Source organism: Perna viridis, chromosome 6 (genome assembly GCF_037379345.1).
Source record: "Perna viridis isolate PV_CMFRI_1.1 ecotype Kerala chromosome 6, ASM3737934v1, whole genome shotgun sequence".
Classification (NCBI taxonomy): Eukaryota; Metazoa; Mollusca; class Bivalvia; order Mytilida; family Mytilidae; genus Perna; species Perna viridis.
In genome coordinates this window covers 1,072,111-1,093,185 of record NC_142450.1, presented here as the reverse complement: position 1 = coordinate 1,093,185, position 21,075 = coordinate 1,072,111, and the positions used below count along the sequence as shown (strand labels likewise).

At 32.5% G+C, this 21,075-nt stretch overlaps 1 protein-coding gene across 3 annotated transcripts in view; it reads left to right on the top strand.

The window, feature by feature from the left end:
* The first annotated feature begins 337 nt into the window (after window positions 1-337).
* The window catches only part of LOC148613153 (uncharacterized), a 58,755-nt gene continuing 38,017 nt past the window's right edge, over window positions 338-21,075 (top strand). For 2 of the 3 annotated variants that reach the window (XM_088586348.1, XM_088586346.1), the window contains exons 1-14: window positions 338-391; window positions 3,737-3,944; window positions 4,877-4,968; window positions 6,231-6,297; window positions 6,631-6,713; window positions 7,189-7,234; window positions 9,318-9,402; window positions 9,906-10,045; window positions 11,710-11,845; window positions 15,179-15,243; window positions 15,676-15,792; window positions 17,157-17,214; window positions 19,416-19,485; window positions 20,212-20,302. In XM_088586348.1, coding sequence (XP_088442474.1) covers window positions 3,750-3,944; window positions 4,877-4,968; window positions 6,231-6,297; window positions 6,631-6,713; window positions 7,189-7,234; window positions 9,318-9,402; window positions 9,906-10,045; window positions 11,710-11,845; window positions 15,179-15,243; window positions 15,676-15,792; window positions 17,157-17,214; window positions 19,416-19,485; window positions 20,212-20,302 — 1,245 coding nt within the window. In that variant the 5' untranslated portion in view covers window positions 338-391; window positions 3,737-3,749. Of the gene's footprint in view, window positions 468-3,736; window positions 3,945-4,876; window positions 4,969-6,230; window positions 6,298-6,630; window positions 6,714-7,188; window positions 7,235-9,317; window positions 9,403-9,905; window positions 10,046-11,709; window positions 11,846-15,178; window positions 15,244-15,675; window positions 15,793-17,156; window positions 17,215-19,415; window positions 19,486-20,211; window positions 20,303-21,075 lie in introns of all 3 variants that reach the window. The other variant, XM_088586347.1, reaches the window with a different exon arrangement.

Genomic DNA, 21,075 nt, shown 5'->3' with positions numbered 1-21,075 from the left:
CTGAAAATAAAAGGTCAGTTTTATTCATAAAAGGATTAGAATGTTGTTCATGTAATGCATTTTTCACCCTTACGGACCAAAACAAACAAACAAGACAAAAAAGACAAATAGCAAATTTCAAAAATAAACGGAACGTGCAAGAAAAATATGTTTTAATTTCTTGTTTTTGTTTTCTTTTGTCGTTGTTTGTTTATTTGTTTCTGTTTGAGTCATTTATTTTCAATGCTTTCTATAAATATGGAATCCTGTTTATAAAAGATACTTTTTATCACGAAGTGTATATAATTACTTCTCGGGTATGTTCCTATTCTCTGTCCGTCATTCGGTCTTGTTTAGAGTACACATATGTACTTCCGGTAAAAATAAGGAGGTGGAAATAAAGTTCGAAAAGGTAAATGATGCAATTTAAAGAGGGATCATGGTGGTCATGTCACTTAAAAGATGATAATATGTGGCAGCTGTAAAATGTAAGGGGACAAAATTGAATATATTGATATTTTTAGAATTCAAATCAATATTTTATTGCCACAAACTCATCAACAATAAATGGTCGAGGCCCATTGGCCATGGTACAGAACATCATAAGAACAATTATGATTAAAAATATATAACATACATGGGACATAGTCTAGCTGCGAAACGTAGCTCTAACTATTTTTTTTGTATTTTCTTAATATATCGCAAAATTAAAAAAAAAAGGATCAAGAGCTACGATTTCGCAGCTAGGACATAGTCATGATGATACAGTATACATTTTCATGTTAAGCACTTACCAGAACTTAATCCCTTTTGGGAATCGGCGCAGGAGATATTTTTTGTTTTGACCACCACCGATATTCAACAACATACATGTATGCAGAAAAGCTATAAAGATTTTAAGCAACGGGCCTCAAACAAAAAAAAAGTTAGTGATATGCAAATTTGCAAAATAAAACAATAACTGCTGTTACATTTGTAAACCCCATACAACTACCATATACATATATAAGCATTACACGAAGACTTCAAAAACACTGCTGTCTTTCTTTTCAAATCTTTCTTTCACATTGAATCAAATATCCCTTTCTCTTAATAACACTCATGCAGCATTATTAAATTAACATTTTATTTATGAAAGAATGTTGGCAACTCATAAAAAATGTATGATCTAACATACTTAGTATATGTATATGCTGGAATCACGCTGGGCTTCACCAATGTCTCAATATGTGATTTTTTAATTGATCTGGCGTCAAAAATAACCTGTTGGCAATTTTCTTGGCGTCTAGGTTTTGTATATTAAAATTGACAGAAACTTTATCAGCAACGGATATTCTCTCCTTGTCCAATTTAACAATTGTGTTACCATTGACACCTGGTCAAAGTTAATTGACCGTAATCAATTTACAACTGAAGCCAATCAAAGGTAATTAGACCAGGTGACTGTCACTCACAATATCCTCATGGGAGGTGTCAATCAGATGTACATTGTAAATATATTATTGAACCAATAAAAATCCTCATTGTCTAGTCAAAGGTAAACACAATCATGGCCATGTGCACATGCCTACATACAGGCTTCACAGCCCTTTGAAAACATATGATACATTCAGAAACAGATTAATCATATGACAGAATAAATTTGAATCCAATTAACAATGATAATCCCATCAGTAAGTGTCTAAAACACTTCAAAATGCAAGAGTTGATAAAAGAAAGTGGATGACATTAGTTTAGACTATTATCATGTGGCTTTTTCAGCAGGAAAACATATAAACAAAAAGAATGGGCAGTAGCGGATCCAGGGGGCCCCGGCAAGATTCCCTCAGAATGTAGGATTTGAGGTTTAATATTTCAAAATTTTCTTTGGGGGGCATGGCAAATTCCTCACCGAGGATCCTGTCAAGAAATTTTTTAAACTCATCAGTGGCCTTAATATTGTCATATCTTAAGAAATTAGAATCATTTCTTTTTTCACTCATTTTGGCTCTAATTTCTAAATTGGCCCCTGTACATGTAGTACCACTGTCACATCACACTACCATCAACTAAAATTTTTATATGTATTTCTCTGCTTTTCACAGTTGAGTCACTCATGTACTCCACTGTGACTCCACCAAAGTAAAAACTGGAATAAATTGCTCTATTTCTATACTTTTCAATATATTATTTCTGTTAATTACTAAAATGTTATTAACCTGCTAGAAACATTAAATATACCTTGGTATAAAGACAGTATTAGTAAACTACAGGCAATTATTGAAATGGTGATTCCACTTTGGAGAGCAGTGATGCTGTAACTCCACTTATAATATCTCCACTGTGGAGAGAGGAGACACTGTGACTCCACTCATAATACATTGTATATTTACTGTGGAGAGTGGAGAAATTAAAATTTGTGCTGACAGTAGGGTCATGTGCTTAGATAGTACTTAAATGTTAATTGTGTGCTTTTATTGTGTGTGATATCTTATTCTGTTAATGTCAAGCCATAAAACATGATTGTAAATTTAAGTGTTTAGTGCTAATAAATTATACATTCACTAATCTCTTTATGTAAAGTTCGGGTCAGAACAGTGTGTCACACCAAAATTTTGATTTTAGTTCTCAATGATATATATATGCATTTAAGTACATGTAATGCATTTCAGATAATTCCTACAAATTTTATTTGAAATATACCTTTAAGTACATGTTATGCATTTCAGACGATTCCCATAAATTTCAAGTTGAAATGCCAAACCTACATGTACTTACATTTTACATGTAGTTTCATTCCAGATTTATTTCCTTGAATGTTGATACCATTGATTGCAAATATTTCAAATAATTAAGTTAGTAACATTTTTAAATATACAATTGTATATCCCATTTTTTGACATGGTAATGTACATGTAACATGGAAAAAGGGCACATTTAATTAAAATTCAACTAACATGTAGTTTATTGTGATATGCAAATTTTATCGATTGCTTGATGATACAATGTAGTTCTTTATTCTGTCAATACACAAGGAAGTAGTATCAATGGAACTTTCTCTGACTCCTGCTAAAACAGCATGAAAGTTAAGCCAAACTCAAATCTTGTAGCAATAAATATTTGTGTGATGTACAAATAAAAACGGCCTTAAGCATTAATATCACCAATACAGTTACATTATTGATGGCCTGAGACACATAGAAGTATTAAGGTAGGTCATACCTAACATTTCTAGTATATAGACTATCCTTTTTATCTCAAAGATGATCTTGAATGAACACACTGAAGAAATTTAATGTAAATACATTCCTTCATGATAAAAAGAAAATTGGTGATCACCAATCTCTTTTTCTTGTAACATAAAAAAAAAAAGAAAATTCCCATTACGTTTCTATAGAATATTTTCTCACCAATTATCTCCCTTTTGAAAGAGGCTTTTAAATATTTGTGATTTTACCATTGAAATATTTAGGTCGAACTTTTTAAAAATAATTCAAACATATTATTTTATCTCATTAAAATATTTTTGTCATAAATTCTTTTAAAATGATTTAAACATATTATTTTATATCATTTTAAACATAATACTAGTTTCATGATGACCCAACAATATGACCAGTAACATACATTGTAGTTGTACATGTGTCTATATAGTATTATTTACTTGAACAAACCAAATTTTACTGTTACCATGGATACTGGACTGTTCCATGTTGAGTGTTTGACAGTCCTTTGGAATTACAGGTAATTTTTTGTACATGAAAAATATCATTTTTAGGTAAGAAGATAACATGTTTGGAGCAGATATAGCTTACATGGATAGTTGTATGGAAAAAGATTACCCCACTAATACCATACTTCCTGAGTACCTGTACCCTGCCTTTAGGCTACCCAATCCATGGCATCGACAAGGCACCAATACACAGCTTGACATTGATATCATTATCATTGCTGAGTTCTCTGAACTGGAAGGACCAAAACCTGTGGTGAGAGGGTGCTTTAAAATAATACAATTATAGGCTTAGCCTTAATAAGGGACAGAGCTACATTTAAACTCAAATTACATTTAATTTCATTGGTAATGCACCTTTGTGTTGTTACATTGCTGATGTATTGACTTCCTGTAACGTATGATGTGTGTTTGCCTAAAAAGTTCAAACGATCACATTCTAACTGCATACATCACTTCTGACGGAATGAAGTGATTAATGTTAATGTTTTAACAGAGGATCTTCATGTACATACATGTAAGTACATGTAGGGTGTCATTGACATACCGTCCCTATTAATAGTGAACATTATACATGTACAAAAAGGAACTGTCTTCAAGGGTTCAAATTACCAGTAGTTTAAGGTTCCAGACCCTTAATTTCTGATCAAGGTCCTGTTGGTCCTTTGAATTTTCATTACCTGGGTCCAGGACATCAAGCGTTATTCATGTCAACATTTTATTTGGAATTTTGGTTTTCCCCAAATGGGCCAGTGATTTAAAACTTGAAAAAAGTCCAGGCCTCCCTAATCTTGAAAGTAAATTTGGACCCCTAGTTTTCAGTTTTTCACTTCCCAGATATTGTAGAATGCACTTGACATCCAGTTGAGTAGATAACTTTTGCCTAGCATATGAACTGGTAAAAAAAACTTCTGAAGAAAACTGAGGTATTTCAATAACAATATTAAGGTATTGTCGTTTTACCCATTTAGATGTATGTTTAGCAAAAAAGAGATTTTTTTTACTTGGAAAAGATGGGAAATGTTCTTGTTCTTGGAGTTTCTATACAATTTTAACAGGTATGCTGTTTAAAGCGGACATGACATACCTTTATATTTGTTCTATCTCAAGGAATTTGCAAGTTTTAAAAACTGAGCAGTTTGTGACCATATTTTGTTGAGGAGACATGTTGTTTCGTTTTTTCTTCAGATTACCATTCCAAATGACAGAGACTTGCATTTTAACATTAATGACTTTACAGTGCGGATCATGTCTATAGATCAAGGATCTTCTGGACAACAGTAAGTACATCTCCATCTGATTGCCTGATTCTTACAAAGAACATACACTTTAGTAGGTTGAGTTGTTTTTCTTTATGTTTGTACAGTGAAACCACTTTTAATATTTAAGATTGGTTTGGTTTAGACAGGTGTTTGGTTTACCGAGATTGGTTTGGTTTAGACAGGTGTTTGGTTCACCAAGATTTGTTTGGTTAAGACAGGAGTTTGGTTTACCAAGATTGGTTTGGTTTAGACAGGAGTTTGGTTTAGACAGGTGTTTGGTTCACCAAGAGTGGTTTGGTTTAGATAGGTGTTTGGTTTACCAAGATTCAAAATACAATTATACTGATATAGTGTGACTTAAAAAAATGTCTGATTTAGACATGTTTTAAGATTGTCAGGGTCCTATTTAGACAAGTTTGAAGATTTTTCAGGGTTTGGTTTTGGACAAGTTTCACTTTACTTTGAAGTGCCTGAAATACATGTACATGTACATTTAGATGTGATACATGTATCAAATATTAAGGTTTGGGTTATAATGTCAAATCAGTAAGGATAGCATTTTTGGGTATTAACATTGATTCACTCATAGGGTCTTTACATACAAATTAAAACACTAGATGTTTTTAGTATGATACAGGTTGTGTCTGTATTGTATGACTTATGATATACCATGATTCTCAAACCAGCATGAGAAGAATTTGGATTGATTGTACAAACGATGGGAATATAACTTTTTGTATGTTTAAACTAGTCTGGAGCTGACATGTCCTTAGTATGACATGTGTGTAATTTATATTCAGTTTCTTTATTTCCTTTGTAACAAGGGATTCAGACCTTTTTGAGCTGATTTTAGGTTTGTCTACTTATGCAATATTTTTTCCACAGTTGCCAGATTTTAAAGGGAGAAGATTGAGATCACACCAAAGTACTTTAACCCTGCCACATTTTTTGTGCCTGTCCCAAGTCAGTAATTTCTTGTCTCTGTATGTCTTGTTTCATTTTCACCTTTAGTTTGTTTTTATGTTACTGGAGTATATATGGGCAACTCTTTCACTGTACCTGTGTATATATAATGATGTTTTTGGCCAGCTGCACTCTACTCTGTGGTATGAGGATTTTCTCATTCATTGAAGACCAAAGGGTGGTCTTTGGCTGACTTTTTTTATCCAGGTGAGGTTGTTGTCTCTTTGACATATGCACCCAACCTTTTTCTCATGATACATGTAGATGTAATTGCAATGAAGAATTGACGATTATATGAATATATATATATTGTACAGAGGGTTCAGCATGCCAGAAGATTTGCAAGTTATGATGTCAGATACCAAGGAAAATGTCTATGCATTTGTAAGTATGTGTTTCAATAATACCTTCAAAAACTGCATTTGTTGGTCAGGATGCTAGTGAACAGTATATAAGTGTTATAGAGCATTTATCAGCAGCAGCTTCACAAAATTTCAATATAAATTCCCGTCATCAAGAACAAGTCCAACTCAGTCAAGGACAGCTGTATTTTAACAGAAAATTTCCTATGACAATGTGACATTGCCAATTTTTTTAAAATGGAATCACATCACTTTCGACTACATATCTTGCCCTATTGGGCTATCTGTGATATTCATGATATTTTTTGTTTTGACTTTAAACTACCATTATTCTATAGAAGTTTTATTCTTTTAGGTTCACCATTTTGTACTACTAGATAAACAAGCCAGGGGATACTCCAGACCATTTGCCATCAGCTATGTAACACCAGATCAAAAGTAAGTAGTACAGGTCTACATATGAATTAGACAGAGGGGGAAGGCCCATGCTTTGACTGTTAAAGTACAAGTCCATACAAAATTCAGACACTGCCTATGGTAGAGATGATTCATGGTATGGAAAACAGTGTTTTTCACAGCCTCCATATGTTGTATTTTTGTGTGACAATAGTCTTTTCTGTATTTTCGAGAAAGCCATACATTTATCTCCCACTAAAATCAACCAAATCAAAAATGAAAACTTTTATCTCAAAAATGCAACAACCAAATGAAAGAATAAGACTGGTTTTGTAGTGTGTTAATGTGTCTGAATTAGAAATAGAATTGAATTCAGAGGTTTTTGACATGCTTGGATCACCTTCTGTCTGATTTTTATAAAAACTGCTACTTAAAATAATGTAAAACCCAACAAGTCCCATCAGAAATTGTCATACCAATGAAACTTCCTGTTTTAAATTATACTCTTGCTTTTTAGAAAATTGCTGGACTTCTATGAAGAAATTAGTACAAATTTTAAAAAGGTAAGTCTGTTCTGTTATTTTTAACACTTAGTGCCAAGCTGTTCTTGAGAAACAAAGCTTCTATTGATAGAACATCATGTAAAATGAGTCTATTTCTTTACAATGAGAATTCAAAGTATATGATGTAAAAGTGTAATCAAGGGAAAAAAGATGTAATGCATGAGTGGTAATTAAAAGAATATGGTCCAAGAATAAAGTCTAAACAAGGAAAGTAGACATAAATAACAAAAAAACATGAAATAACATAATACAAAGAAACAAAAGTAAATGAGCAACTCGGTGCTCTGCATCTGTACTGACAGTGCCCTCTTGTGGTAACAGGCAAATCCAGGGGAGGGGGTTCTGGTGGTTGGAACTCTCCCCTTTTGTTGGAAACTTTTGTTGATTTTCTACAGAATTTTGGTAAAAATGGACAAATTGTAGCTTGGAACCCCATTTTTTTATGGACCCCTTTTCCAAAATTTGGATCCACCTCTGTGATACATATATAATCTGAGTGTAATTTCTATGGTAATTTTTTCATGATCATTGTTTTATAAACATTATCTTAACATTTTTGTTTCAATATATACATATAGTAGTGTTATCTGCAGCTGTTAAAAAGGGCAGAGAATTCAGATGAAAAAGGTCTCTCTAGTATGGTAGAAGCAAATTTCAATGCACATCATGCAAAAATTATTATCTTTTTGGGGTAACTTGACAGGAAAACATAAGCGCACTAATGATATTAATAAAAAAAGGGGCAAGGTCACCATGGTTACCTAAAGCAGTCTTTCGGGAACACTATGAAGCTAATAATGGTTTTTTCGTATAAACCGAGAAATGCAAGAAAATGGCATTGATGGATAAAACAACTACTAGATAGCAGTAAAATTTAATTTGTTTATTTAAAATAAAACTGTTCTCAAAACTACAAAATGACTGGATATGTTGACATTGGATCTGATTCACAAAATGTCTTCATAAAAAAATCTAGAAACTTATTGTTTTGGTGCACATGTGTACCACTCACCCTTTTCTGCAACAAAGAAAAAGTTGAAAAAAAGTGTGCAGAATACATCATGTACATGGAAGAATACAGCACAATCTTTCCACTCTATGTCTGAATATTATACACCAAAGTTTGTGCTTCATTTATGTTATATATGTATCTGTTTATCGTGATACTAAACATCATATTTCAATTCAATGTGCTGATACAAAAGAAGAAATACTCAATATCCAAAGTAAAAACAAAGGGAAAGCCTTGACTAAGACAAGGCTATGAACACCAAAATTATGCCAAACAAAAAAACAAGCAACACAAATGAACCAAAAAGTACACACAATACAATACAAACAATAGGAACCCTCTAAAACCAGAGGTGATAAGCTGATGAGTATGTCATGGTTAGTAGTTATCTGTGGATTTCGGGAACATGGAAAAAGCATTTAGGTTTCCCATCAACTTGATTTTTATATGATTTCTCTTGTAGGGAAACAAAATATAATTTGCAAATAGGTTTATATTATACCCATTCAAATTGTGGGTGGTATATTCGATTCGTTCACCTTGTCTGTCCATCCATCAAAATTTTCGTCACAAAAATCCCAGCTCTCACAAGACAAATTGATCTTAAACTTGGTATGTGGCTTTATATAGATGGGGCATACATTGTTAGCAAATTTGGTTGCTGTCTGATATCAACAGACTTACTGACTTTTCACTTCAAGGCAATTGATGAAGCAAATTTTGTCAAAAAAATCTCAGTTCCCAATTGCTATGGTTGGATTGATTTCAAACTTGGTATGTATGTATTGGGCATACATTGGAAGTGGTTTGGTTGCTGTCTGACATCAACTTCCTGTACATATTGGGTTTTTAGCTTACCTGGCCAAAGGCCATGTGAGCTATTGCCATCACTTGGCATCCTTCGTCGTCATTAACAATTTTTCAAATTTTTCAAAACTCTTCTCCTCTGACACTACTTGACCAATTGGAACCAAACTTGGTATGAAAGGCAAAACCAGGTGAGTGATTCCTGGGAGCCTCTTGTTACTAGCATGACAACATGTATATCTTCATGAATATTGTCTGTTTAAGATTGCCAGATACCTAAGATATGGAAACAAGTTGGTTTTCAAGAATGATCTTGATAAGTTTATGATGGATTTACAGTATACTAAAGGTATTGTGTTACTGGAAAAAAGGCAAGTATTGCATCAAGACAGAAAATTTCACAGCAAGCGTGATGGGATTTGTTCATATAGCAGTTCTACTAAAAAGTCATATTTTGTAAAAAAAAAAATCATAATCATGTTCAAAATAAAGAGATGCTAGCTCATTAATTTCTTTGTTTAAATTTTGTTTTGGGATGGACTTTTTGGACCAAAATAAAAACAAGGGTCTTCCTACTACTAGCTAGAAGAAAAAGGTAGGTAGGAACATGTAGATTTATTGTTTTATTTTTCAAACACATTGTAGTCAGAGTTATAGGGGAAACAATCAAGACTTTAATGGTGCTTGAGCCAAAATGGTCGGAAATTTTTTAGGGTAGGCACAAAAAAATAGGGTATATACATGTAGGTATGGTAACAGGAGATGGGATTTTTTTTTCATTTTACATATGATTATCTCATGATTATCATGTGGTAGTTGTGGCTGTATAGGAATGTGTTTTGTTCTCTTTAGATCAGATAGTGAATAGATACAGAGCTAAGATACAACCAGGACAGACAGACCAAGACAACAAGCTGCTTCAAAGTCTGAAAATCTTAGAGTCACAGACATCAGAAATACAGGCTGTTCTGAGTCAACTCAACCCAACACTGGTAGGGTTTTGTGCCAACAGGGGTGTAAAGTATTATATGTACTCTCATAGATTCATTTAGGAAGGAGGTTTTGGTTTATATCGAATTATGCCCTGAAAATGAAATTGTTGTGGGGACAGCTGTAGTCTGACAAGTGGTATGAGGATTTCCTTATGGTTCATCCCTGTAGGTTGTTGTCTCTTAGACAGACTACTCACCATATCCATTCTCTTTATAATATGATTGCTGTATGATATTCAGTAAAATTAGTTCTTAGTTTGCCAACAAAACCATTTTTTTGCAGTTCATCCATGAATAATATGGAAACTGTACATTCTGCAAAGTTGTGTAAAAACACATGATTTCATGACATTTTACTTTGAAGAATATATGATTCTACAACTTAACAATGCTAAAGTATTCCAACTATGAAAGTCTATTGTGTATATAAATTATGTATGTAGAAACATGTGGCCTTTTAATATGTCTGGATACAAAAATGCCTGCAAACTGTCTACTTCTTACCTTGTAAAAATACTTTGAAGTTGCTTAGAAATGTTACTTTGAAATCGCATTTTGACAAATAAATGTTTTAACAGCTCATAATTTTTAGCTCACCTGGCCAAAGGCCATGTTAACTATTGCCATCACTTGTGTCCGTTGCTGTCGTCATTGTCCGTCGTTGTTAACAATTTTTCAAAACTCTTCTCCTCTGACACTACTTGACCAATTTGGAACAAAACTTGGTATGAATGTTCCTAGGGTATCCTGCATAGAACTGATGTGGGGATTTTTGATCCATCAAAAAACATGGCCATCATTACTAAAAATAGAACATAGAGGTTAGACAGTAGTTTTTTGCATATACCTCCAAAACCGTTAGGTTTAGCCAAATTCTATCAATAGCTGAAATGATCCTCGTTATTACGACTTCAAAAGTCTTCAGGGATAAAAGTTGTCAGACAACTTTTGTCAGACAACTTTTTGTAAGAGTTATTGCCCTTGAAAGGGGAAAAAATGATGGTTTTATTTTTTTTTTTACAGTTTTTAGCCAATATCTTGCTGAAATGATACTTTATGATAAGTCCTAACAAAGTCAAAATTGTTTGACAACTTCTTGTTAAATTTATTGCCCTAAAAAGGCAAAATTCAACCAAGTGAGTGATTTAGGCTCGTGGGAGCCTCTTGTTTTTTCTTGGTTCAAATTTTTAACACAAAAATATCACAATAAGTATTTTAGTGGGTAAGAGATATAATTTTTAGTAAATAACAGGGAAAGAAACCAGTATAAACATGATAAATGAATATGCACCTGTCAGATTGTCCACTTTTTGTAATGTTTGAATATAATTCCTACACAACATACTTATCTTTTACGCTGCCATTTCATGAAACATAGTATAATGTGACGACAAGTTTTTTGACACTGCCACTTTTAAAACGTTTCATTGGCTAAAAGAGTGATTTATAAGGAGCATGCATAACCTTGTAGTGTGAAGGTAAGGGCCATCTCAGGAAGAAGGTTGTCTTTTGTAAGGACAAATTTGAGAAAAAACTACAAAAAACAAATTTATTGTCTGGTTTTTTCTTGTAACATCTAGAAATATTGATGAAATCTACATACTCAGTTAACAGTTTTTTTCAGGTTTTTTACATATGTGGCATTGTTTGTGTATTTGTTCTAGACTGACAAGAAAATGGAGCAGAGATTTCTAAAGATAGAAGAGAAAGCCCAGGCCAATAAAAATAAGACTAAATCTACTGAGTCTTCAAGTCTTTGGGAATGGGACAGTATAGAAACACCTGAAAATCAGATTCAGTGTAAGTCGAATTTTATAGGATGATTTGTTGTTGTGTATTGTACTGGAACATTTACAATTGAACGGAACTAAGATGATGAGTGGCATGCAGTAAGTCAATGCAAACATGTATCTTTACATATTTTGACTTCTTTCTGTAGTAAATGTTATTGCTATACACAAAATAAAAGAAGTTATTGCATACCTTTTATTATTTAGTTGCTTTCTGAAGAAAATTTTATTGCACTATAAAATAAGAGAAGTTATTGAATTTTTTGCATATTTTGACTTCTTTCTGTAGGAAATATTTTTGTGCTATACAATAATAGAAGTCATTTCATATCTTTTATTATGTTAGTTTCTTTCTGACGAAAATTTATTACGTTATGAAATAAGAGAAGTTATTACATTTTTCATATTTCAACTTCTTTCTGTAGTTGATATTATTGCACTACACATTTAGAGAAGTGATTGCATATTTTTTTATGTTTTGATTGCTTTCTATATTAAATTATTATTGCACTTTACAACAGGCGAAGTTATTCTATACTGCAATATTATTTATGACATTGATATATCACAAATTGAAAAATGCATGCAGTAACTTGCAGTAACTTCTTTTATATTAACAACAGCAACAACAAATAATATTTGATTCAAGTGTCACCATCGTTTACAGTACATATTACACATCAATAAAAGAACATAGTTATTGTAAAATATGCCAGCTGATAACAGCTTTTGGGACACTACAAATTGAACAAACCATAGAAAGCAAGATAAAAAAATATTAAATACTATAATGCTTATAACATTATACTAAATTAATGCTTGTTGTCTATAGTATACAGTTATTAAATGGGTCGGATGCAATAGACCAGAACATTTGTCCTTTGGTACTGAGAATGATCAAGTGTTCTATTGCACACTGCCATTGGCCTCGTGCAATAGAACTGTTTTATTACCTAATTTGTCTATGAGATATCATAAAGAATGGAAATGGGGAATAGGTCAAATAGACAACCATTCGACCAGGAATAGGAAATTGACCGCTCCATGTTTACGAATTGGCAGACGAGAGTCACATCTACGTTTTTACACACAAGTTTTTGTGTGTAAATTCCAATTGAATGAAATGCTTAAAAAAGTTCAACCAATCAAAAGTCTTAGATAAAGGTCATTATGGGGTCAGTGCAATAGACTTCTCAAGGAAACTATTGCACCGTGCAGTAGTACATCGACAGTGCAATAGAGCGCCCTGTCCTGCATAAATTTTGAAAACAGAGAAAAATATGTGTATATTTAATAAACAAGATAAAACCTTATAATTAGGTAATAAAACATTTTATTTACACAACTAGCTAAAATTGGAACAAAAAAAATTCAAGTTTGTTATCGATATCTAAAAGGTACAAGTCCTTGTTAAAAGCTCAGGCATTGGTGAATAAATCTTATTGTAAATGTGAGTAAAAATTACATTCAAGCAAAAAGTATTTCTCATCTTCAATATTATTATTACAGTAAATACATAAATGTTCATATAGTATAGTGCTACAATATTTTCTATTGAAAGCAACTGAACATCAGCATGTAAATTAATCATGTGATTGATGATTGACAAGTGACTTTTCTATTTTTTTCAATTAGTTAGCAGTTTGTTTTTTTAGTTGGTTATAGAGGAAGAGGGCCTTAAAACACCTTTTAATAAAAATTGTAGATATTTGTGATAAAGTAATTACAGACTTTATTATAGGGCTTTCTCCAGACATTTATCAATTCTTGATAATGCATGCCCTTCCCCCCCCACCTTGCCATACAACTTGGCTGATATTTCACTTTTAAGATGATAAATTTTAATAAAGTGGATTACACTTACTGGCATACCAGTTAGTTGTATATCCCTGTTAATTGCATAAAAACTTAAAGAACAAAAACATTTTCCTTCTTATCCATGTCAAAATATCCTCTTATTTGCATAATATAAGGCCAAAAATGGGAAAATTCCTCTAAATTGCATAAATATATTTTTTTTAAATTTATTCAAAACTGTACTTAAATGGGTATAACAACAATACATCATAAGTGAATTACCTCAGTTTTCTTAAGAAATTAGTTTTTACTACAATATTATCTCTTTCTTTTGAATAGGCACTAAAGCAGAAATCTGATTAGACAAAAGGAAAGAATGTAATCCACTTAAACATTGAAAATATCATGTATTTTTCCCTGAAATGACAATTTCTCTTAATTGCATATTTTTTTCAAACAAATAGGTTATACAATTAACAGGAAGTCTAAACCAAACTCTGATTAATAAAAAAACCTGTCAAAACCAAACACTGATTAACTTTAAAACCTGCTTAAACCTCTAAAAATTCCTTTGTATCAGTTTCAATGCATTTGGAATCTGTAAAAAAACCTGCTCTTAGGGGAAAGGGAGATAATCCAGATTGAAAGATTTTTCTGTCACTAGAATGTTTGAATGACTCCTAATTTGCAAGCTTCATAGTGATGGTACGAGAACACAATTAATTCTCCTTGGTTTTTGTTGTATACGAATATAGTTCCAACTTTAGTAGTAGGTACCTTCCACATTTATCCATATTTTTACTGGAAACTTATTTGCTGAAGTTTTGCCTCTAATTGGTAGAAAATAGGTTAAAATTACATGGGATTTTTTTTCATTAATCAATTCTGACTAAAAGTTGTGATTTGGTTCAGTGGAAGAAGGTTAAAATTTAGGACTTTTAACTCATTTGTCATGTTTACCCTATCTCCAAATTATATGTATTAATTTCAGAAAATGATGGTAAAATTTTCTACAATTTATATATAAAATCCTTTTTGTACATATCTTTAGGCCAGAGAAGTTTTATTCAGTTTGCACAGGTGGAATTTTTTTAATCTGCTCAAATGTGTATATTGAAATGCACTTGAAAATAAATTGCGGTCTCGTGCCTGATATTGATGTTAAATAACTCCCAAGAACAATTACTTTTAATCCAAAGGGTTTAACACTAAGACAGGTTACACTGTACATGTATATAATTGTACTCATGGTAAATTGTTATATGTTTTGTAAACACATGAAGAATGCATGTTTGTCATGTGCTCTTCATGTATTTAGTACCATCACAGAAAACATTTGAAAGCTTAAAAAACAATACTGTATATGAAAAGAGTTTTTTTTTAAATCATTTTTTGAAAAAAAAATGATTTCATGCACAAAAAGATGAATTAACCATAGTATGGCATACTTAACAGTAACATATGTGTCCTTGTATATGATTTTAAACATATGAAAACATTTGTTGCAAATTTTACCTATGTAATTTATCCTGTTCTTTGTTTTCAGTTGCCTCATTAGGAAGTATAGCAGATATGGACAATCTTCTATTCTTTGATTCTCATAACTATAAGGTATTGATTTTTATTTACAATGTACCATAGTGATTAAACTGATTCAAAAAATTAGAGCTGTTAAAATCAACCAATTAGGTACAGCTCGAGCTAAGAATCATGCAAAAGAAGACAATAAGTGATTCATGCATATTTTAGAATTTTAAAGAATTTTTCCTAGAAAACCTATAGAAGCCTAATAGACAATGTTCTCAACAATAAAGACAGTCTTAGTGAAAGTTTAAGCAAAATATTAGTTACATTCTACTATGATAAAATACGGGGTAATTTCTGATCAAAATGTTTACACCATCTTACACTCCAACCTGGAAAGCTTTATCTCATTATATATTGCATGCCTAGGTAAGAAAACACTGCAGGAATCTTGATATCTGTTCTTGATTTTAAAGTCCTCATTCTGTTTTTAAAATTTGATATTGATAATATTTTAAGCCAAAACTAGTAGAAGTTACAAAAGGGAGAAAGTTTGACCTGCACTTACGAGGGTTGCATGAACTTTGCTCTTGGGGTGCCAAAGAGGGACTACAGAAACTGAGACATATTTACCAGGTAAAAAAAATCATTTTTAACTATTTATAGTAGCTAACACATTAATACAGAATTAGGAAATATATTGATATGACAGAAAGTGATACTGTAAATCCTGTCAACTAATCTCTAAATAATACCAAAACCTGATGATAAGCAATGAAAATTACTTAAGCCAAGTGTTAATATCTTGTAGATTTTGTTTTGGTATTTGTAGACATATTACTAACATATACCTTAATTAGCGCCACCACCCCTACCCCCCTAAAAAAAGGATACCTACTGTTGGATATCAGTTCTTTGTCTAGTATTCTTTAAGCCTTGTAAACAAAAACCAAAAAAAAACAAATTAATTATGAAGTTCCTACGGTGTTCAGTGTAGAGAAGTTTCACTGTATCAAGAAAAACAACAGTTGTTATTGTCAGTAAAGGAAACTGTTTCATCTTTTAGATCAAATATATTGAACTAAAACTACAAACATGTGCTTCTAGTTGACTGAAAAATAGGAAAAAAATATTTTTCAGGGACTGATAACTCTGTTTGTTATGCACACTTGAAGATAACCTTATAATGTACTAGTGTATTGGATGGAAATCATTTATAGGGGCATAGTGCACAGTACGGCAGATACGGCTAGAGCAGTATCAATAATTTTCATTGGTACAGCATATAGTACCTAAAATTTCTGTACAAGAGTAATCCAGGGAACCAAGATTCTAGGGCAAATCAAAAGAATGTAATAAATCCAGGGACAAAGACCAGACATGGAAAACAGACAATCACAACAAAGAACATATAGTATCTAAAATAATTCATACAAAGTAACAAAAGCAAATGAGCAACTCGGACTCCACTAAAAACTGGGAGCATGGACCAGGTGTACCGACAGTGTAAGCATCCTCCTCTTCGCAGATGGATACACTGTAAAGATCCACTGACAATGTATGACAATGACACTGTTCCCCAGTGAATGTCATGTCTGTTTAACTGTAGTTGTTAACTTATTTTTAAGTTTTGAAATGTCATGTTATTAAGGTTTCTTTTATTGTTATTAGGACCCTTTGCTCACAGAGGAAAATGTAGTTTTTGTCCCCTTTGTTACAAGGAAGGGAACATTAAGAAATACTGGTGTCCAACTGTTTGTCTGTCAATCCATCTGTCTGGTCAGACTTGTGGACAAAACTCCTTGGAAACTTCTTGATAGATTTTGTTGGAATTTAGTAGGATTGTTAGTCATCTTTGTATATTGCACTGGAAGTTTGATTCAACAAATTTAGCAGGCATTATAGGGCTTAAATTGCACTTCAACTTTTTTTGTTGTGGCAGGAGACATATGGCTACAAGTTATTTTTTTTCCTTAATTCTAATTTTTTGTTTGTTTCAGTATTTCAAGCAAGATATTGCTGTACTTCAAATGGAGAAAAGAGACTTATCTTTATTAGGTAAAATTGACTGTCTGTTCTGATTGGAGTGTGTGATTACATGTGGCTAAAACCAATTTATCTGCACACATTTATACAAATGTAAGATGGTTTGAAATCAGTTTATCTGATAATGTTGAATCATAATTTCTATTAAACTTGAATTGTGTAGGTATGATATGGAAAATAATTAAAAAATAAATCATGGAAACTTTATTTTATCATTGTTTGATCACAGGCTGGCCATTTAAAAACAATTATATAATAAAACAATTATAAAATGGAATTTCCATGATTTATTTAGAATATAATAGAATTAGTTTCTTCATATTTGTTAATAGATGCAGCCTATGAGTTGCAGGAAATGTTGGTGATGTGTTTATCACTTATTTACCATGGCTGTGGTTTAAAGAGCTTAGAATGTGTAATAAATCTCTTACAGTAGTGGGTACAGGAGATTTCTTAGACTAGAATTTCCCTTTTTATACCCCACCACACAAAGTGTTGAAGTATTTTGTGATACTTTCCTAAAAGTTCTGTGTGTATCTGTTCATCCCCCTGATGGTATCAAGATGATAATTTGCAATTGTGAACAGATCAATGATTTTTTTTTCAAAACTTCATACAGTTGTTTCATACAATGAAATACAGGTTAAATTCAAATGTAAATAGGCCCAGTGATTAGTATAAGATTAGCATGAGATTGCTCCATTCCAAACTTGGAATGGAACATTGTTGGAAATTAACTGATATAGATTGTATTAGCCCCGTGCAGGTTGATATAGATTGTATTAGCCCCGTGCAGGTCCAGGTGTAAAAATAATAGGCCTGCAGCAGCGCTAAGTTTGTCGTAAAAGGCGACTAAATAGTGCTCAGAATCCTAGCCGGGGGCTAGGGCACTCTGCATACAGAGCAACTGGGATGTGTGCCCCAGGTGGTGGAATGGGGTACCCCTGGCGTGTTACATGCTGGGGTTGTCAGGCTATAATACGGAAAACCTGACCGCAAACCATGGTGGTGCACCGTGTTGGGAAACATGCCACGTTCCCCACATGTTAAAGAACCCCACTGTGGTATTCTCCCGGAGTAGGAACCATAGGGCTCCGCCACAGGAGGCTAAATTGCCCGACCCTACCCACCTCTCCCTATTTCTAGTGGCAGTCAAACTTTGACGACCCCATTGTCCTTGTGTCCCATCCCTTTTTCATTTCATGTTCATTTTATCATCCATTTCATGTTCATTGTCTGAATATAGCTGAAATATTGCTGCTCAGACATTAAACCCTAACAAACAAACAAACTCTCTGGCATTCAATGTGTCAAGGTTGGGGAGTTTACACTTCTTAAAATTTGATTTAGTTTGCCCCATAATGGATTATTTCTTATAACTTGGGAACTCTGTTGGGGGTTGCAGGGTTCAAAGTTCACCTTGAGTACAAGTCTTGGGTTTTGTTCCTGGCTATGTTTCTCCAATAACTTAGAATTAGTAGTCACTGCTTTTCTTCCAACTATGTGGTATTTTGACTGGTTGGCCTGGAGTCAGAATAAAGTGTCTGAATGGGGTGGCTTGCTTTCCAACAGGCTGTTTAGCTAGCACAATAAAGATCCAGCTCAGTGTGTCAGAATAGTACTAAGCATCATTTGTTCCATTGATCAATCATTCATGAACTGAAATGCATGACATAACTGCCATAGGATGCTAAACCATAATTATTTGATCGTTTGTCTTGGTCAAAAGCTGAAAAGAATCCTCAAAGATTGGATAAAAACCCTTAGTTATTACAATAGATATCACTGTTTCTTGAGAGAGAAAATATGGTAACAATATTACACAACCAAATGTGCCACACATGAGAATCATATGAAGTAAAACATATGATTATCATATGATTATCTGATATTATTAATATATGTTACAGTTAACATATGCTCATCATGTGATAATTGAATGCTGCAAGTGGCTTTTCACATATGAAAATCATATGATAATTGTAAGACAATCATATGTAATTAATCATGTATTATCATATGAATTCCATATGATTATGTATCAGGTTCAAGTGGTTAATAAATAGAAACTGCCACAAACCTAGTTATTTTGTATATCCTGTTTATAAATTGGAAACTTTCCTTAATTAAAACTAACCACATTTGACATATCAGCAATATATGATTAACATATGTAGTATCTGTGGTTGTTCATATGCATATTTTTGTTACAGATCCTTCTCAAGGTCTTATGACATTTGGGAACCAGTATATTGCTGCCAACCTGATGAAGGATATTGATAAGTAGGTAGATATATTTAAATTGACTATTGTATGTTTATATTCCAAGAGCAATTAAGTGTCAGTCCCTGTAAGAATCAGGCAGTTGGTGAAACATGGTTACAATGAAAAAACCCATCATGTTGATAGTGTAATTTTACTATTTGCACCATCAGAATCAAGGAAAACATACAAGATTTTCCATATCATGCTGGACCACTGAGTTACAATTTCATTGAAATGCACTGAAAATGAACATTTCAAGGGCAGTTAACTCTGTCAAAAATCTCATTGTTTTAAGATTCTATTGAAAAATTTCTGAGCAAATCCAATGATGCGGAGATCAAATAAAGGTCTTTTCAAATATAGAAAGCACCTTTGAGCTGATTTTTTCCCAAATCCTATGATATTGGTGGCACAACATACGTTTTTCTCACTGAATTTTTTGTTCCATTGAAATGTTTATACATTGTATCATATGAATGTCAAATTGTATAAGGATTTTGTAAGTCGACAATGGCTCAGAAAATTATTTTAAAGTTTCCTAACAAAGCAACCAAATTTTTTACAAAATAAAGAGTTATCTTTCTTTTTCAATGCACATCAATGCTTTCTATGTATTTCATTTGTGCTTTGATTTTGTTGGCATTATTCAGGAAATCTTCAAGATTGTCAATTGATATTTGTTAAGAATTAATTTCTATTTCAATTGCTTTATTATAGAAAAATAATTTTTTCTTTTTTGCATAGAATCTGTATAAGTACCTGTTGTTATATGAGAGTTCCAGGTTCTAGAACCAGTATGGATTCATGGAATATCTTAGGAAGGAGTTGGGGTTCAGTAAGAATACATTTTACAGTGATATTCTATGTTGGATAAATCATGTTGGAAAAAAATGCAACGCTTTTCATGAAATATTATTCAAAATGTTATCTGTAATGCTGGAATGCCTTCGTTTCTTTTTTAAGTGTCATTAATTTGAGGTATAAATTATATGAAATACATTGCATGTTCATCATCAAAGGGAGATAACTCACTTTTGCCTTATCATTCTATTGTAACTTTGAACTCACTTTTCTGCATCCTCTGACACTTCTAAGACAAACAATCAATTTGTCTCCAATAGACCATGAACTATGAACCTTGATTGTCAAATTTGTGTTTATTTCTGAGCATATTTCATTATTTTTTAAATGTGCTGATTTTTAAAGATGCCTTATTATAGAACAATACTGTCTACATTCAAACTGAGGCATTAATATACCATAGTGTCTATATTGGGACAATTCAGATACATGAAAACTTGATTACATGTCCTGAATGTGAGATCAGGAAATCAAAGACAATCTATATACAAATTGTACCAAACAGAATGAAGTAGATTACATATATAAACTGAAGATCAAGAAAATATGATGTAATACAAAAAAACTAAAACACTAGCAATATTAACTTCCCCCCACCCCCCCAAAAAAAATGAGAGTGACATCAGATAACCCTGAAGGGTAAGTGTTTCCTGCTCAGCATCTGTCACATTAGTAAAAGTGTATCTGGCCTTCTATGATTCATTCAAAGAAATAGCATGTTTTGAATGTATTTAGTGTACTTGAATG